The sequence below is a fragment of the Cynocephalus volans genome, chromosome 1, assembly GCF_027409185.1.
Source record: "Cynocephalus volans isolate mCynVol1 chromosome 1, mCynVol1.pri, whole genome shotgun sequence".
In the NCBI taxonomy this organism is placed as follows: Eukaryota; Metazoa; Chordata; class Mammalia; order Dermoptera; family Cynocephalidae; genus Cynocephalus; species Cynocephalus volans.
The window spans coordinates 56663783-56682473 of NC_084460.1; the positions used below are offsets into that span (position 1 = coordinate 56663783).

The 18691-nt window shown below is 58.5% G+C and overlaps 1 protein-coding gene across 1 annotated transcript; it reads left to right on the plus strand.

Moving 5' to 3' along the window:
• Positions 1 to 2760: 2760 nt before the first annotated feature.
• On the plus strand, positions 2761 to 16413 carry SLC17A9 (solute carrier family 17 member 9). Its single transcript, XM_063079188.1, has 13 exons — positions 2761 to 2819; positions 8505 to 8702; positions 9082 to 9221; positions 11027 to 11126; positions 11935 to 12065; positions 12603 to 12699; positions 12907 to 13003; positions 13535 to 13622; positions 14423 to 14457; positions 14906 to 15021; positions 15446 to 15501; positions 15611 to 15640; positions 16250 to 16413. The coding sequence occupies exons 1-13, from the start codon at positions 2761 to 2763 to the stop codon at positions 16411 to 16413; spliced, it is 1311 nt and encodes a 436-aa protein (XP_062935258.1).
• The last annotated feature ends 2278 nt before the right edge of the window (positions 16414 to 18691 follow it).

The window sequence follows — 18691 nt, forward strand, 5'->3', positions numbered from 1 at the left end:
GATAACCGCAGGTCCCTGTGCTTTCAGGGCCACAGGCACCACAGGGCGGTGAGGCAGCCATGGGCCCTGGGGAAGGCCGGACTGACAGCCTGTGGCACCTGCTGGAGGTGAGGGTGTGGTGCTGGAGCCAGGGAGTGCAGAGGGTGTGCTTTCAAGTCTGCTAGATTCAGAGGGAGACAGTCTGAGGGGTTCGGTGGGGGCCGCAGCTCCTTGCAACATAGGGATTACCTGTCTTAAATACTAATTTTGGAATGCCATCCTTGCTTGCAACTTATTTACGTAAAAGAATACAGAGCTCGAATGGGCCTTTGATGTAACGACCTGTGGCAGAATCTTCTGGGAGCCTGTGCTCCTGTGAATGGAATGTCCTGAGCTGTTCTGCCTTTTCTGGAAGGCACAGAACTGCTTGGTGGTAAACAGGCCTGTGCCACGACCCACTCACGTGAGGTGCCTGGTGTGGAGTGGGGACTGAAGTGGTAGTCTGTGGTTCACTGGTAACAGTGTCCCCGTGTCTGAGGGGGGGGGGGTTGCCCTCCTCCTTCCAGTGTGTGTAATGGCGAGCAGGAGTGTGGTACTCAGGTTCTTCTGTAACATGTCCATGTCTCCTGGTTGGAAGGCCATGGGTATGCATCTGGTCTGACCACACACACAAGAAAATTTATCAGGTGAAGCCCACAGATCAGATGCACCCAGCTGTACCCAAAAGAATGGACAGAGGAAGTAATGACTGAAGATGGGTGAATCATGTCTGTCTGTGTCTCTGAGCAGGGGCTCGTTGAGTGCAGGTCAGTTTGCAAGTGTCTCTGCCCCGCTGTCGACACTAAGCAGCCCCCTGTTACTCAAGCTTGGTGGTAGACTTCAGACTGGCACATGGAGCCTCAGAGAGGAAGATGACCAGAATGCAGTTGCTTACTGTGCCCCGTGTGACTGCCCGTGTTCAGAGGTGCCCCGTGTGTTTGGGGATAGGCTGCATGAGCCTGCCCCCCGTCACGGTCCCCTCCTGGCTGAGCCTTCCTGCTTCCCACAGACACTGCAGCAGCTTTGCTCACATTCAAGGTCTCCTCCCTCCTACGGATCACAGTGTTTGACCATTGGGCTAATTTTCCCAGCTTGCATTTGAAAGTGGAGCAAGCTGGCCTGTCACTGTACATGGGGGTGAAGGAGGAGCAGGGGGAGGAGGAGGTGGTGGTCAGCCAGAAGCATGGGCCCGGGGCGAGGGGATGGGGTTCTGGTCCCTGCTTTGCCACCGACTCATGGGACCAGCCAGCCCTGTCTCTGGGCACTCCAGTTTTAGAAATGCTGAACAGCAGTGTTTATAAGATTCAAACAATGAATTCACTAGCACTTTGAAAGAATGAACTGTTGCAGAACCTTCAAAACTTCTTCAGCATAATGGACTGTATTACGCAGAGCCCATTACTGTGACTGTGAAGTTCATCTTTGTGGTTCCCAGTGAAATTTTACACAATTCTCTGTCCTTTTTTTCTCCACCATTTACAGTATTAATTCAGCGTGCACGGTGGATGCCCCTCCATTTGTAGTTAATTTGTGCAAATTATGTCCAGGGCTGGGATCTTACATCTTAGTTGCCTGTCAGTGATAGCGGAGGAAGATGTTATTTGCAGTCTCCTTTCCCACATGTTGGACTGGAGAGGGTTGGGTCCTGGTGGGGTGCAGGGAGGAGCCCCAGCCCAGGCTCTGGTTTAACTGTATTCATGGAAAGCTACACGCGCTGTCGTGGGACCTGTACTTGACCTCCTATACTCACGCTCCTCGGCAGTGTGTGTCACGAAGGAGGCTGAGGAAGTGGGGGACCAACGTAAGTGGTGAGGCGTGAACTTGTTTAAAAAGAAAGCTTTACTGCATGTCTCCTTGTGGCAGCACTTGAAATAAAGAAACATGTTAGGCGGGCAGGACCCAGCAAGAAGGCGGAGCCACAGGCCCCCAGAAGCAGGCCAGCGGGCATCTGCTGACAGCTCTGTCACAAAGGTCTCCTCTGTCCTTGAGAACCCAGGTGGTAACTGTTTACCATCCTCTCCATATGTGATTTTCCACCTTGAACCTCAAAGATAGTTTGTTGGTTGGGTGTGCGGCAACTCGTAGAATCTAGAAGCCTGGAGACTGTGTCCACCTCAGCCACCACTGACACTGAATGTCCCTGCCCCCCAACCCAGAGCCTGGCACATGGTCAGTGCTCAGAACAACTTTGTCTGAATTCAGAGGCCAGTGACCATCTTCAGCTCCCTTCAGCACGGCCCTGTAAGATGGGGACCACCATCACCTCCATATTACAGACGGGGAAATGGACTCTCCCATGGCTCCCTTTCATGTCCAGGGCCTGCCGCTGGTTCTGGGGTCGATCTCCAAAGCCCCCAGTCCAACCTTCCTGCTGCCAGCGAAGCCTCAGTGCCAACCTGGGGTGGGAGGGAGTGGAGGCTGCAGCTGTGCCAGGGCACCTCACCTCAAACTAGCCTGGGCCCGGGCAGCAGTGGGTGCCGTTCCTGTGGGACAGCAGGGAGGTCCCTGGCCCAGCCTCCCTAGACGTTGGTGGGGCGGGGACCGAGGGGTATGCCCCGCCCCGTCTGCCCTGCAATGTCCCTCCGGGGGCAACACGTCCTGGGAGCGCCAGACGGAAGCACCCGGGGACTGACACGTGGACTTGGGCGGTGCTGCCTGGGTGGGTTGGCCTGGGCTGGGAGGGAGGGCCCATCAGGCCCTGGGACACGCTGTCCCCACGGCCATCCCAGCGCCCTGAGCCTGATGCAGCTGCCCCCGGAGGAGGCCCGCAGGGACGTGGCTGAGGACGCCCAATGGTCCAGGTTGGGTGACCCGCAACACAATGGCTTGGGGGCAGGGCGGATGTTTGGGGAGGGAGCTGAGATGCTGCTGGCTGGGACCTCAGTGAGGAGTGCTGCTCTGTGGCGTGGGCTGCACTGCAGGAGGCTGCCCTCCCAGACCCTCCTCCACAGCGGGGCCACTTCTCTTTGCCTGGGGCTGGCACACCCCTCCCTGGGCAGCCCAGCCCTTGGGAAAGAAGGAGGACCCTTCTCCCTGCCACTGAGTCCCAAGACCTGGCAGGTGCCCTTGAGCCCTTCTCCCAGCTGGTAGCCCTGGGAGTCTGGCAGTTTGGGTGATGAGGAGGCGTGCCTCTGCCAGGTAGGACCACACCTGTTGACGGGTGTCCCCACAGCTGGGGTGAGGAGCAGCACAGGGGCACCTGACTGAGGCCAGCTTTGGGGCAGGCAGAGGGCCAGCTAGGAGCACTTGCTGGAGCCTGTGGCTGGCTGGCCAGGTCCTGCCACCACATGCCAACTGTGTGCCAGGATGGTTCCCCACTGGCCTCGGCCCTCCAAAGGATTCAGTTGTGGGGAGAAGGGTGCAGGCAGGTCACCCACCCCTGTTCATATTCTGTTTCCCCCACCCACTGCTGCCTGCAGAGGCTCTAGGGCAGGTGATACCCATGGAAACTAGGAGTGAGATGGCCCCAGTGGGACCCCCTAGAGAAGTCCCCAAGCTACAGAAGAGCCACTGCCTCACTGGTTCTGTGAGCTGAGGCCCCTTGGCCACAGCAGCTGGACCCTGGGCCCAGAGTCCGGCCTTGTGGATTCCAGAGCCAGTCTACAATCAACTGCAACAAACGCATTGGGGGGAACGGCAACTTCCCACACCGCCTGTTAGCCATGTGGGGCCAGGACTCTGGAACTGCTGGGAAGAGCTGTAGGAAGGCCCTTAGGGACAGTGCTGCCCCTGGGTGTTGGGGCAGAAATGAAGGCAGAGCTGGTGGGAAGAGGCAGAGGCTGAAGGTCGAAAGAAACCTTCCAAAGCCAAAGCCAGCAGGGGAGGTGAGGAGCCACAGAGCCCACACTGTAGCCGCCCTGGGTGTGCTGGGAGCAGGGACCACCAGGAGGGCCTGCCTCGCTCACTTCCTCCTTCCCTGCCCAGCATGTTACATCCAATGTGTAACCCTGGTGGAGGGCCAAGCCAGGCATCTCAACCAGCTCACAGAGAGCTGTGGCCCCAGGGCCGGTGGAAAGTTCCACAAACATCACTGGCAGCTTGTGTTTTAATGGCTCCATCTGGCCTTTGCCCTAACCACTTCCCTTCAGGGGCTCTCTCTTTAAGAGGGAACACTTGGGCTGGCCCTGTGTGGCTTGCTTCATTGGCCTTTGGCAGCTGTGTGGGGTCAAGGCTGTGCACAATCCGCATGTGGGCAGTGACGAACATCATCACTTCTGTGGACCCTCTTCAGCCTATCACAGAGGTGGGGCGAGGCCAGCTGGGCAGGATTTGAGAGAGGCGGCGCCTGGACTAAGTTCCCGGCCCCTGGCGTGGTGTGTTCCCCTTTCCTGAGTTGAGGGGCCACGTGACCACCTGTTTGCCCAGCCCTGCATGTGGCTTCTGCACAGGGGCCACTTGCAGGACGTGGGGGCTCTGGAGGTTCCTAGAAGCATCGTGCTGTGCTGGGGGCGCCAACCCGAAGCTCAGGGCAGCACAAGTGGGTAGGATAAAGATTTCGGGCTCCTCCTAAGCTTTCTAGTTTCTAATCAATCCCCCAGTAGGAAGGAGGATTTGGGCCTGGGATCCTAATCTTCCCTCAGGCACATCTGGGTCGCCCCTCTAGCCAGATTTCCTTGTTCCGTGCCCCCAGTGCTGCAGAGGGTGTCCCTTGGCCAGCCTGGCCAGCACCCCACCCCGCTCAAGGATGGAGCTGTGGGTCCTCCCAGCCCAGCACCTTCAGTTCAGGGCAGACTGACTGCCTGTGGCCACAGAGGAAGTCTCAGTACTCTGACAGCATGGACAGGGTCAGTCCCAGTTGGCCACCGCCATTTCCAATTGGCCTTCCCACCCAGAAAACAAACAGGGCCAGGCTGTCCTTTCCCAGCCAGGTTGTCCTGTCCCAGTCAGGTGCACCCAGGGAGGGGCCGCATGCAGGGCAGGGTCCCATTGGGTGCAGGTGGCCCCTTTGCTGCCTTGACCACATAAAGGAGCAAAGCTGCTTTTCAAAGTCACCTTTGTGCTGTGCGGCTTTCGGTGGGGGTTGAGTGTTGCTCCCACGCCCCTGCCATGACCCTGTGCACTAGGCAGTGAAAAGCAAACTCCGTGTACACGTGTTCACGGTGGTCCTGTAGGACTCACCCAGGACAGGGCATCTGGAGGCTAGGGCAGTGCTGTGGGGGCAGGGACTGCACTTTGGACTGTCGCTCTCTGTGCTTTCTAGTAGCCCAGAAGCAGCATTTGCTGGTCCACTGGTGAATGCCAAGACAGACAGCCGAGCCCTGGTGGCTGATGGCTAATCCTGCTGGGGGGGGCCTTGACTAGGACAGCAGCTCCCAGCAGGTAGCATGCGAGGTGTCTGGGGCCCAGTAAGGAGGCCCTGTCTGCCTTTGAGATAACGAGGCTCCTTGTTGGCCATTTGTCAGGCTCCCCGCACGAGTGCCACGACCCCCTCTGGGCCCAGCCTGCCTGAGGCCTGCCGTGGCCTTCCCACCCTCACTGCACGGGCCTCCTCCCTGCATGTTCTGCAGACCCCCCAGGAGAACCCAGCTCTGTGCACCTGCACTGAGTGCACCCCCAGCCCCCTGCCCTTCTACCCAGTCCCCACTCTCAGGGCTTAGGTCCTCACTGCCCGCTTCACAAAGAAATCGAGTTGCCAGTGGGAACCCTCCTGTTCCTGTCACCAGCTCAGAGCTGCCGTGGCCAGCCTGCCCTCCTGACCCCCTGGGGCTACCCCTCCCTCACCGCATCTCCCACGCAAGAAACATGCTCAAGACTGTGTATTCCTCTCTTTTAAAAATTTTTTTAAAAATACGTATATATATATATAAATATATATATATATAAATATATATATAAGTATATATATATAAGTATATATAAACTGTGAGTTTTAGGACAGTTTTAGGTTTATGGAACGACTGTGAAGATAGTGCAGGGAGCTCCCGTACACCCACACCCACTGTCCCGTTAACATCTTATATTATCATAGTACATTTTTCACGATCAGTGAGCCACAACTGATACGTCATCATGAACTGAAGTCTGCCGCTTATCCAGGTTCCTCAGTTTCCCCCGAGTGTCCCTTGTCTGTCCCAGGACACTGTCCAGGCCCCAAGTGGTGTGTAGACCTCGCGCCTCCTCGGGATCTTCGTGGCCATGGTGGCTTCTCAGATTTTCCTTTCTGATGACCTGGTGGTCTCCGGGACTGGCCAGGTGAATGGTGGGGTGTCTGCTATTAGTATTTGCCTGGCATGTCTCTCATGGTCAGCCTGGGGTCAGGGCTCTTAGGAAGGAAGACCACATGCGGGACGGGCCCTTTGTACCATGTCCTGTTGGGCCAGGCTGTCTGATCAACTAATTGTGATCAACGGTGGCACGCCTCTCATTTTTAATAAGCAGCAAGTGAAAAACAAGAAAAGCCTTTGCCTGACCGCCCCCCAGCAGCTACCAGTCATCTGTGCCCCCCCCACCAGGCCCTCAGGCTCGCTTGTGCCTGTCGAGGAGCCAACCCATCAGTGTCCTGGGCCCCCACCTCCTCGAGGCTCTTCTTGGTCACCCACACAGTGATGGTCAGTACTGACTCCAGCCCCGGCCCTGCTCAAGCACCCTCCAGGGTCCAACTCAGCGAGGCTCCAACTGAGCTTGTGCCCACCTCCGCTGCCTCCCTGCTGGGGGTCCCTAACTCAGCACCCCCGCCATTGGTTCTGTGGCTCGGAGAGAAGTCTGGGTGTACCCCACGCAGAGTCCTGCTCTTCCCCTGATCCTCAGTGGGTAGGAGTCACAGCAGCCTCTCTAGCTGGGCCCCACTCCCTCGCCCGCCCCAGGGAATGCGGTCTTGTGGTGCTATCATTCTTATGAGATGTGTGGTCAAGGTGAAGAGGCCTCTTGGCCCCCACCTTCTGCTCTGTCCACTTGACTACCCTCCCCTGGGCCTTGGCTGCCCTGTCTGGGCCTGGGGCCTGTGCTCACACTGTCCACTACCTGGGCCACTTCCTGGGGAAACTGCCCTCCTGGACCCTCTCCACGTGCTGCAGCCTAACTTCCGGAGCCCGCAGGAGGGGTGGTTTTTCCTTTTTGTATTTGGTTTCTATTGGTCACTTCAGGTGGGGTTAGCCCCAGCGTTGGCCATCAACAGTGTCTTTGAGGGGAGAAAGGAAGGAAGGAGAGAAGGATAGAACAGGGCAGTGTGGGCTCAGCTGCGGAGTGGCGAGGGGGCTGGACACCCCACCTCCTGGGCCCTGAGCAGCTGAGACTCCAGGGCAGACGTTTCTGGAGTCTCCCTGCTGCAGACACCCAGAGGGGTCCAGTGGCTTGTGGTCACTAGTTCTAGAACTGGGTCCAGGCCAGCTTCACTGACCGACTCCTAGGCAGAGTTGGCATTCAGAAGGGTCTGCAGCACCGAGGGCACTTGCGCCTCTGGTGGGGTGCCCTGCCACTCAGAGCTGCACTTCAGAGGGTTCAAAGCTCATCGAGAGGTGGCGCATGAGGACTTCACCCAAGGGAGCGGCTGCTCTGGAGCATGGAGGGGCAGTGTCCATCTCTATCCCTCTGCCCTGTGGTCTGTCCTCAGCCTCCGCTCATTCACAGCTCCCTGGGCACCAGGACCCTGAGGGTTGTCATCCTGTGCCCTACCTGAGTCTGTGTTCATAGCATGTAGCCACCCATACGGTCCTGGGGGCTAGGGAGCCCCACGCCCCCTTAGGCCACCTGCTCTAGCCTCTCCCTCTTCCCTCCATACCCCTCCTTCTGTGGACAGCAGCTGCACCCCCTGCCCCTGGCGAACCCTAGGAGGAGGCCAAGGGACCTGCCCCAGGTCACCCCCAGGCACAGAAAGTGTCCACTCTGCCAAAGGGCCCTCCTGCTACCACCCTGCCCTCAGGTCCCCTCTGGCTGCCCCAGTCCACCCAGACCAGATACTCAGGAGCTCGGCTGAAGCCAGTGCCCATCACCAGAACCTGGGGCCTCCTGCTCTCTTCAGTCAGCGGCAGCAGCTACCGAGGAGGCGTGTCTGCCCTGGAGCCTGGGCAGGTGGGGCTGCTGCCTGTGATGGGCTGAGAAGGCTGCCTCAACCCACCAGGTTCCTCCGATGGCTGCTGGGTCCTCTCCTGGCCGCCCAGCCTTGCCTCCCCGAAGTCCTCTGAGGGGCAGGCCCAGCCGGCTCTCCTGGGGCCCTGCAGGGGCCACCGTACTGCTCCTTGGGGCCCTCTTGCTCCACCTCAGCCCTGCCACTGCCTCTGTGGGTCATTAGGTGCCAGCTCCCTGCTGATCGCTTCCCTGGGACCCCGGGGCTGCTTTCAGCCTCTGCCTGCATTCTCCTAGCAGCCGGGGGCAGGTGTGCGTGGAGGTTTGCAAACTTGCCAAGTTGCCTTCCACAGAGGGCATCTCAATGCAGTCTTTCTGACATGTGTGACCATGTCTTGTGGTACTTGGGAGGTCTCTGAGGGATGACCTGAAAGCAGCAGGCCTCCCAGGATCTCTCCAGGGCCTGACCTTCTCCCCTCCTGCAGGCCCGAGTGCCAGGTATGGACGGGGACGCTGCTGCTAGGCACGGGTCTGCTGTACTGCGCTCGCATCAGCATGCCCATCTGCGTGGCTTCCATGAGCCAAGACTTTGGCTGGAACAAGAAGGAGGCTGGCATCGTGCTCAGCAGCTTCTTCTGGGGCTACTGCCTGACGCAGGTCGTGGGAGGCCACCTTGGGGACCGGTAACTGTCCTCCTCTGCTCCCCAGTGACTGGGCTCGAGGGGCGGGTGGGCTGGCCGTGCTGCTGCACACTGAGGAGGAAATGGCTCCTGGGGAAGGAGCCTAGTAAATAAATTTGGGGAGAGGCCCTGCCCAGAGGAGTACGTGAGCTGGGGGAGGAGGGGTCAGCCCAGGGAGACCTAAGGTCAGCAGGGGCTCAGCAGGGCAGCTCTGGGGTGTGGGCAGGGCCTGCAGAGGCTCAGCCCTGTGCCCCACATCTCAGCCCTTGTCTGCAGGGCAGGGATATGGAGGCACCCACCCCAGAGGGCTCCTCTTAGCTCAGGCAGTGTCCCTCACCCCACCTGCACAGACCCCATCCCCTCCCTCATGTGCCCCCTCCAGGATCGGGGGTGAGAAGGTCATCCTGCTGTCAGCCTCTGCCTGGGGCTTCATCACCACCGCCACCCCTCTGCTGGCCCACCTGGGCGGTGCCCACCTGGTCTTCATGACCTTCTCGCGCATCCTCATGGGCTTGCTCCAAGGTAAGGGGATCCTCAGGCTTCTTCCCTCTCCTCTCTCTGCTGGCATTTAGCTCTGGCTCCAGGTGGAGTAGACCAGGGGAGTGTGTGCATGCAGGTGCACACTTGTGTGCATGTGTGTGTGTGCCCATGCACGCAGGTGGGTGTGCGAGTGTGCATGCATGCACATGTGGGTGCCTTTGCATGTGTGTGCATATATGTGTGTGTGCATACAGGTGCATACACTGTGCATGTATGTGTATGCATTGCAGATGTGCACACATGTGTGCCTGTGTACATGTATGTAAATGTGATGCATGTGTGTCCGTGTGCTTGTGAATGCATGTGTGTGCCTTCTGTAGGCACACGCTCTCTGCAGTGACACACAAGATCATATGGTGCACCCACATGGTAAACTTATCTCCTGGCACCCAACTTTGTCACCAAACACATTACTTCAGTGACGTGTCCCAGCTGAGAGGGACCTGCCTCGTCTCTGGGTTTCATTCGTCTGTGTCACTTGTGTGCTGATGGTGCCTCTGATGCTGGGACTTTGGAGAAACAGCACAGTTTCCAGTCTGGGCACCACATCCATCTGGGCTTCCAGATCTGGGCTGGCTAAACCTGCTCCTTGTGGCCTTGCCCTGCCCTCCCGAGCTGGCAGCAGGTTGGGAGGAGGCTCTGCTGCCCTGGGACCTCTGCCCCACAAGTCCAGGGAGCTTGGGGAGCTCCCTCTCAGGTCCCTTCCCACCCTCCCTCCCCTGCAGCCTCACCAAGGTTTAGACTTGGGTGGCATCGCTCAAAACCTCTCCTGTGCAGAGGAAGGGTCTGCCCTGGAGAGAGGCCACTCTTGCCATCAAGGGGGCCATGTGAGCAACACGGGCACCGCCCACCAGGACCCACACGGGGCCCCACGCATGGCCATCCTCAGGAAGGTGCTGTGAGTGCTAGTGATGATTTAAGTGTGTTCATTCATTGTGGGACCCCGTCCCAGAGCTGGCCTCCTCCAGCATCACCTCCTCCCTAAGACAGCCTGGGACCCAGCCACAGGAGACCCTCAGCAACCGTGAGCGGATGAGGGAGAAGGGGAAGGATGGATGACCACTGAGGGAGGACGAGCCCAGGGGTTGGGACTTCTGGGTGAGGAGGTGGGTCCCAAGGTGCAGCAATTGAGAAGACTACACAGCCTTGGAGCCAGGCCAGGCGGATCAACGCCTCACTGCTCTTGCTGAGAAGGTCCCAGACCCTCGGGCCCAGGGAGGTGGGTGGCGGCCCTTGTGAGTGGCTTGGGTGGGCCTGGGCAGGGCAGGGCATCACCTGCCCCTGCCAGCTGGCTACCAGTGCCAGGCTGCACTTCCCTGTGCTGGGACCAACGTGTTCATGCTGTGACAGCTCGGTGCCTGAGGCACGTTCTGTTGGGAAGCTGCTTAATGTTTGCCTGTTTTAATGTCACATGTCGTCCTCTGCCCAGAAGTCTGTCTGGGGGCCTGGTGGCAGCAGGGTGACCATGTGATAACCATCCACATTACCTGTAGCTGGGGACACAGAGTGGGGATAATGGCGTGCCTTGCTGTGTCTGTGCGTGTGGTCTGTGGGCAAGGGGAGATGTCAGGGTTTCCCAAGATCTGAGGCTTTATGCTTCAGGGGCGTTAGACTTATGGAGAGAGCCCCCACAGATCCTGCCCCCACCCTTGGGGTTGGGCATCCTCTGGACTCACAGCCCACACCTGAATGGAGGGGCCCGGGATGAGCTGCCTGGCTGGGCTCTCTGTCCTCTGAGGCTGCTGCTGGCTGGACGCCCGAGTGACCACGTCCTCTGCTTGTCCCAGGGGTTTACTTCCCTGCCCTGACCAGCCTGCTGTCGCAGAAAGTGCGGGAGAGTGAGCGCGCCTTCACCTACAGCACTGTGGGCACCGGCTCCCAGTTCGGGTAAGTCCAGGCCCCCTCAGGGGCGGCCTCTGGTTGGGGCAGGGGACAGCCACACAGGCCTGAGGCTGCGCTCCAGGGCGCTTGCTGCTGCTCTGCGGGCCTGTGCATTTCTTTGCGCGTGTTTCTGCCGTGGGGTGGGGCTCTGGCACATGCATTGAGGAGTGACCGCTTTGTCCTGTCCTTCCATCTGTGCTTGCAGAGCCAGGTGCTGTCGCACCCTCTGCACCCACTCCAACGGAAGAGTCTGCAGCCCCAGAGCGGCTGGCCAGGTGGCCTGCAGCCTGAGACCTGGCAGCAGGCGACCAGGTTTCTATGTATTCCCTGATCTAGTCAAGTTGATACCTAAAATGAACCACCACATGCACTCAGAAGTGTTTCTGAAATTTTATCCTCTATGATAAACAAAGCAAAACAAACAGAAAAAGTGGTTTCATGTCAGTGTGCTCCCTTCAGTTTCCTTCTCACCGCCGTTTTAGTTTAAAAGACTCCGCAGCACAAATCGTAGGCCAATGTGAAGCCCAGAGGCGAGACACTAGCAACACCGCAAGTCCCACAGCAGCTGCCCCCCTGCCTGACACGCGTGGCCCATCCCAAATCCCCCCAGCGCTGTGTGTTTCGGGTATCCCTGAACACTTGCAGTTCTTAACAAAGTGCTGCAGTGCTGGGGCTTCAAGCAGCTGCTTTAAAGGCAATGAAGACATCCTCTTTTCTAGGGGCGCAGCTCACAGCGGGGTGGGTATTCTCAGGGTGTCTCCTTGCTCCAGCTGTGCAGCTGGGCTCACAGACACACTGCTCCCCATCCCCCCAGGATGCTGGTGACGGGAGCCATGAGCTCCCTGCTCCTTGACTGCTATGGCTGGCAGAGTGTCTTCTACTTCTCGGGCGGACTCACCTTGCTGTGGGTGTGTTACGTGTACAGGTACCTGCTGAGTGAAAAAGGTAACCACAGGCCAGGGGGGCAAGTGGCAGGCAAACGCAGCTGCCCAGTGCCTCCTCCCCTCCCAGTGGCCTCAATGCCCACGGAGTAGGGGCAGCTCAGCAGGACCCCAGAGGCTGCGGCCTTGACCAGCTCCAAAAGAACCCTCTAGACTAGAGCCTCAAGAAAAACGCCATTGATTCAGTCTGGACAGTTCCATCTGGGGGAAAGTAGGCATCCAGGGAGCCTGCCAGGCCAAGGAGAGGGGGTTGCAGGAGCAGGTTGAGTCCTCAGGTGGTGAGACGGGGACTCAGGGACTCCAGGACAGGCCCTGGGCTCTGGAGGAGGATGTGGGCAAGGGTCCTTTAGACCTGGACCCTGGAAGGTGATGCTGCCTGCTGGTGTTGGGCAGAGGACCTGGGAGGCAGGGCCAAGCACAGCTGGTGTGGGTAGGGCCTGCCGGCCCCTCTGGAGCTTCCCCCAAATCACTGGTCTGCTGGGAACGGACACTGAATCACTGGTCCTGATGGCCATCACCCTAAAATCACCTGCTTCCTCAGATCTCATCCTAGCCTTGGGCATCCTGGAGCGAGGCCTGCCAGTGTCCAGGCACACCAAGGTCCCCTGGAGGCAGCTCTTCCAAAAGCCTTCTGTCTGGTGAGCTGGGGCTGGTGTGGCTGGTCCAAGCGTGGGGCCAGGACAGCAATGGTGGAGTGTAAGACTGGCTGGACCTGCATGGCCCCAGGCCCCGACTGACCCCAGAACAAGCAGGGTCTGTGACTCAGAGTGGGTGGGCCAGTGGGGGTCTGAGGACAGAAGTGGTGGGTGGTTCCGCAGGCCCACTCTGAGCCTGGGGTTCTGCAGGGCAGCCATCATCTCCCAGCTATCCTCAGCCTGCTCCTTCTTCGTGCTCCTCTCCTGGCTACCCACCTTCTTCAAGGAGACCTTCCCCCACGCCAAGGTGAGTCTCCCTGTCCCGGGGCATGTACAGGCTGAAGGAGAACCCGAGAGCCTGCTGGGGCCGGGCTTGAGCTGAGGCTGGATGTGTGGTCCCTGGCCTGCAGACATGGGTCCCCAGATGTGGCTTGTGGCCTTACCGTGCCTTTGTGCACACTGGGGAGCAGGCGACTGGTTTTGAGGCCGTGTGAGCAAGAGACGCAAAGCCCTGCTCCCTGTGGCCACTGCCGCCTTCCTTGTGCTGGACTTGACATGTTGCCCAGCAGGGCCCCGCCCTTAGGGCCTGGCCAGTCGTCTGTCTGTGGCTGAGGAGAACCCTCACAGTCCAGCTCAGGACCCCTGAGCTGCACGTTCCCAGGGCAGGATGACCCCTCCCGGCTCTGTCCGGCACGGGGTGGGGAGCAACACGGGAGATTCGGGCTGCAGAGGAGACAGCTGCTAGCAGACCTAGCACTCAGCCAGGGGTGGCTGGAGGCTGCTCACGCCCAGCTCAGGGAGGGCCTTGGCCCTGTCTGAGCCACACTCCTCCCTGCAGGGCTGGGTCTTCAATATGGTGCCCTGGTTGGTGGCAATTCCTGCCAGTCTGTTCAGCGGGTTCCTCTCTGATTGTCTCATCAATCAGGGTGAGTATTGGGAGGAGCCAGAGCTGCACCCTAGGCTGGCTGTTCTTCCAAGGGGTGGGAGGCTCCCCTCCTGGGAGATGCAGCTATCATGCTGAAGAGGCCCATGCCCCAGGGACTGGCTGGGACAGAGAGGCACCCCGGCCCTTTAGAGCCAACCCAGGGTGTGGACGCAGCTGTGGGCCTGCCAGCCACTTCTTCCTCGGCTTCAGTTTCCCCATTAAAGGGCAGGGGTTGGAGTAAGTGAAAGAGCCAGCCCCTGCGGAGGGGGCTGGGCGCCGGGTGGGGTGTGAGGCCATAGGTGCCCACGTCTGCACTTGAACCGTCCAAAGAGCCCCAGACCCAAGGGGGACGAGCCCAGGGATGTGGCCTCACAGACGCACATGTGCAGAGGCATGTGTGCTCACACAATCTGCACAAGCACACCCGTCCTTTAAATGCTACAGTATTTTCCCTAATTACAAAAGTAACACAACCCATGATGGAAAAAGTAGAAAATCTGGAGAAACACAGAGACAGTGAGAGCCACTTGGCTGTTTAACGCCTTTGCAACCGTCCATGTGGCCATCCTTCCATGCCAGACCGCGGCCAAGGAAATCCTCTGAAGTACACACACACATTTTCACCCATGATGTGGGATACCCTGTGTTGAGCCTGAGGTGCTGCCCTGGGCCACCCTGTCGTCTCCTCCCTTGCACCCTCTCTGCAGCTGCTCTGGGTGGGACCCCACTTCAGGGCACGACGGGAGGTGCAGCACGAATGTGTTAATGGGAACCCCTTCCCTGGTCTCCCTCCCCATCCAGGTTACAGAGCCATCACGGTGCGGAAGTTCATGCAGGTAGGAAAGTATTCCTGTGGCTATCCCTGGACATCCATTTTGTTCCGGGTCTCCTGGGACCTGAGGATTATGTCCCAAAATCATTAGGCAGTTGCACAGCCTCCCCAACCGGCCAGCCCAGGACCCAGACGCGGCTGGTTTAGATGACTGCTGGAAGGTGCTCTTGGATCTGTGTTAGGACACTTCTCCGAGCTTGGAGGGTGGGTTCTGTGTCCTTCTGGGCCTGAGTATGCTCACATCAGTGGGACCTGCCCCACATAGCTCAATGAGCAGGGCTGGGCCCATCTGTGGGGAGTCTTGCCCGGGAGGGGTTTTCAGGTCGGGCAGACCTGACTCTCCCTTGTTCGGTGCACCCCAGGCAGCTGCCGGGCAGGGCTGAGCCAAGAGAAGGCCCTGGCAGCTGGCACGCTGTGGGGCGCCTGCCCATAACGATGCCTCTTTGCTGCAGGTGATGGGCCTCGGCCTGTCCAGCGTTTTTGCTCTATGTCTGGGCCACACCTCCAGCTTCATCCAGTCTGTGGTCTTTGCGTCTGCCTCCATCGGCCTCCAGACCTTCAACCACAGGTAAGGGCTGGCCACCCTGTCCATGTCCTGCTCTGCAGGACCGTGAAAGGCGGGGACACGGCAGGGTCCCTGTGAGCAATCACAGTGGCAGAGGCTGTCCAGTGGCTGGTGTGGTTGTCCAGCCCTGGGAGGGTCTGGGACCGGCTGGCAGCTTGGACACAGAGGGTGCAGTGGGCTCTGCCTTTCCCTCTCTCTGCCTCCCTTCCGGCTTGGCGGCATCACCGGGAGCTGTTTCAGGGACCAGCAGTTCAATGTCGTTTTTCAAATTAGTGAACAGCCAATGTGTATCTGTGCGAGCCATGGATGTGCTTTTCCCATGGCGTGCAGAGCCTCAGGGTGGCCCGCCCCTATGGCCCCACCAGCCCTTCCAGTGGTGTGCGGGTGGCCCGTGGCCACTCACCCTCTGTCTTTCCTGCCCCTGCAGTGGCATTTCCGTCAACATCCAGGACTTGGCCCCAACCTGCGCAGGCTTTCTGTTTGGTGAGAACTTCCCTGGGTTGTGGGGGCTGCCCCCCTGGGTGGGAGGCTGTGGGGGCTCAGAAGGGGCTTTCTCTGATGGTCCTCTTCTCTCTCTCTGGCCTGTTCACAGGTGTGGCCAACACAGCTGGGGCCTTGGCAGGTGAGGGTGGGCCTCACGCCCAGAGGTTTCCCTGCCCGCGGGGAAACAAGCCCAGGGACAGGGGGGTTTCCTGACTGCCCTCCCCATCTTCTATCATCTCCTTCCAGTTCCCCAAGTCCTGCTGGGTGGGCCGTGGTGCCCTTCAGAGGGGTCCCAGTGTTAGAGGAGGACAGGGACCCCAGAGAGAGAACATAGCTGCCTTCTGAGGTGCCCACTTACCCTGGCTGGGGGTTGGTGGCTCATAGGCCACTATCCCACCTGACCCACAGATGTGAGATAAATGCCAGTGGTCTGGGGTCCCCAGGAGGACACCTGGCCCCGCCGAGTGCTGCAGATGAGGGGCTTGTTCTCCCACCACCTGCCTGTCGCTCTCGGTTCCCCTCTGGAGGGACACGGGGGACTTGTCGGGGGTGATTTCCTGAAGGTTTGTGAGGTGTCTGCCCCTCCCAGACACCCTGACTCTGAGCCGGGCCTGGCAGCTGGGACATCCAAATTCAGCCCTTGGAGCACCAGGGGTTCAAACCACCAGGCCCGGCCCACCCCAGCCTCTCCCCCACCACCCGCCACTGCCCAGGGGCCCTCAGCCTGCCTGTGCCTCTCTTGGTGCAGGTGTCGTGGGCGTGTATCTGGGTGGCTACCTGATAGAGACCACCGGCTCCTGGGCCTGCATGTTCAACCTAGTGGCCATCATCAGCAGCCTGGGACTGTGCATCTTCCTGGTGTTTGGACAGGCTCAGAGGGTAGATCTGAGCCCCACTCACGAGGACCTCTAGCTCCTCAACCCCTTAAGTCCTCAAGGAGCCTTGCACCCCCTGGGACAAAGGCTCAACTTAGGAGACCTGATTGCTTTGGATGTCAGAGCAGAGGAGAATGTGGGCCACCATGGAGGGGGTGGCTCACTAAGACATCTAGAAGAGCTGGCGGGAGGGGTGGGGGCAGATGCCCAAGCCCACGGCAGGCCCACCCTTCTTCTGAGCCTCAGTTTCCCCACTTGCCCGGTGAATGAGCCTGACTTCCTCACAGGGTTGGTGTGACCGTCGGAGGTGAGTGGTGGTATTTTTAGCAGCAGCAGCACCTTTGTTGCTGCCGTGATCTGCTCCACGTAGACCCCTGCCCCGGCAGCCTCCTGCAGTCTCCCACTGTGGGAACGTGCCCGTTAGAGCAGGAGCCAGGGTGCCAGGCTAGAGTCTCCCCCACCCCAATCCACTTCACTGTTTTCCTCTGATGGACGATTCTCTGTGGTGAGAGCCATCCTGTGCACTGTAGGATGTTTAGGAGATCCCAGACCTCTACCAACTCCATGCCAGCAGCATCCTCGTGGAAACCATGGCTCTAGAGAAGGCCTCGGAGCTTCTGCTTCTCCCAGCAGCCAGGCTGAGACCCCCAGGTTGATGGGTAGGCAGCAGGCTAGAGACCCTTGCCCATCTCTGGGCCCCGTCCCCCCCCCTCCGCCACCCCGTCTCTCCTGCTGTGGATCTCTTGGCATTAACGATGAGTTCTGAGCAGGCAGAGACCTGGGCACCCTCGGGCCCTGCCTGGACACTGCCATGCAGTGACTCTCTGATCCAAGTGCCAGCCACTCCCGCTGCCAGGGGGATGTGGGCCACGCACCCCAGAGCCAAGTGAACCCATTTCCAGTGTTGTCTTTCTACCTCCATTTTTATACTCCAAAGAGCTGGTGTTCTCATGAATCAATAATAGATTTTGCAGGGTGTATATGTAGAGAAAAGAAACTATAAATACAAAGAAAATCACGCCAAGGCCTTATTTAAATGATAACTATTAAACTTCTTGAAAAGAAGGTCATTATTGTATTCAACACTTTGTTTTTCAAGAATGAACATGTGTTAAAGATTTTGTATAATTCACTCATAAGGAAACAGGTACAGTGTTAGAACCAGGTCAGAGGAGAATCCCAAGAGCTGTTCATCATGGATCAGGGATGCTGAAATGGACACACAGAGTCAGCGCTGGCTTTCTGCTGTCCTTCCCTGGCATGTCTGCAGGGGATGGCTCTTGGGCAGGGCTTGCCAGAGGTGTGCTGTGAAATGGCAATGTGTACTTTCCCATTTAAGAACAAATATTTCCCTGCCATCTTCCCAGTTTTGGTCAAAAAGCATCTGAAAGATAAAATTCTTGATTACAAAATGAGTCTGGCCTCCTAGATAAGCTGATTATTTATGTAGGCATAGGCAGGAGTGTTATCACCATGAAGGCCCTGGAGTAGCCTTGCTGGAGGCTTCCGGAAGAATCTCGGGCACTTCTGGAAGCCCTGGCAGGCAGAGTGTTGTCTCAAGTCTGGGAAAGCCTGAGACACTCCTGAGCTGCAGATTTCAGAGGCAGAAGCTGCACACAGTGAGTGGGCTCCTCATCCTGCCACCGCTGCCTCCTCTTGGGTAAAGCACACAGAACATAATAAAATGCACCATTTTAACTATTTTTAAGTGCACAGTTCAGAGGCACTAAGCACATTCACACTGTTGTGCAGCCGTCACCACATCCATCTCCAGAACCTTTCATCTTCCCAAACTGAAATTCAGTCCCACTAGACAGTGACTCCGTGGCCTCTGTCCCGGCCAGCCACCTCCCTCCATCCTACATTGTCTCTATGAGTCTGAGGACCCAGAGACCTCATGTGAGTGGAATCAGACAGTGTATGTCTTCTGTTGACTGGCTTATTTCACTCAGCACAATGTCCTCGGGGTTCCTGCATGTTGCAGCACGTGTCGGAATGTCCTTCCTTCCCAGGCTGAATCCTCTCTGTTGCGTGTACACACCCGATTTGTTCCTCTGTTGTTTGTCACGGCCTCTTGGCTGTTGTGAATAGTTCTGCTGTGACCATGGGTGTGCAATGGGCATCTTTGTTTTTAATCCACCGCCAGCCATAAAATCTTCAAGTATGAGAGAGAGGACGGTCTTCCCCCAGCAAACCCTGCGGTCAACTGAGGTCTCAGCACCTTAAGCCCCCTGAACAGATGCACGGCCCAAGGGTGCTGCAGGGCGCCTGCCCAGGCAGACCCTGCTCACCACCCCAAGGGGCCCCAAACTCGT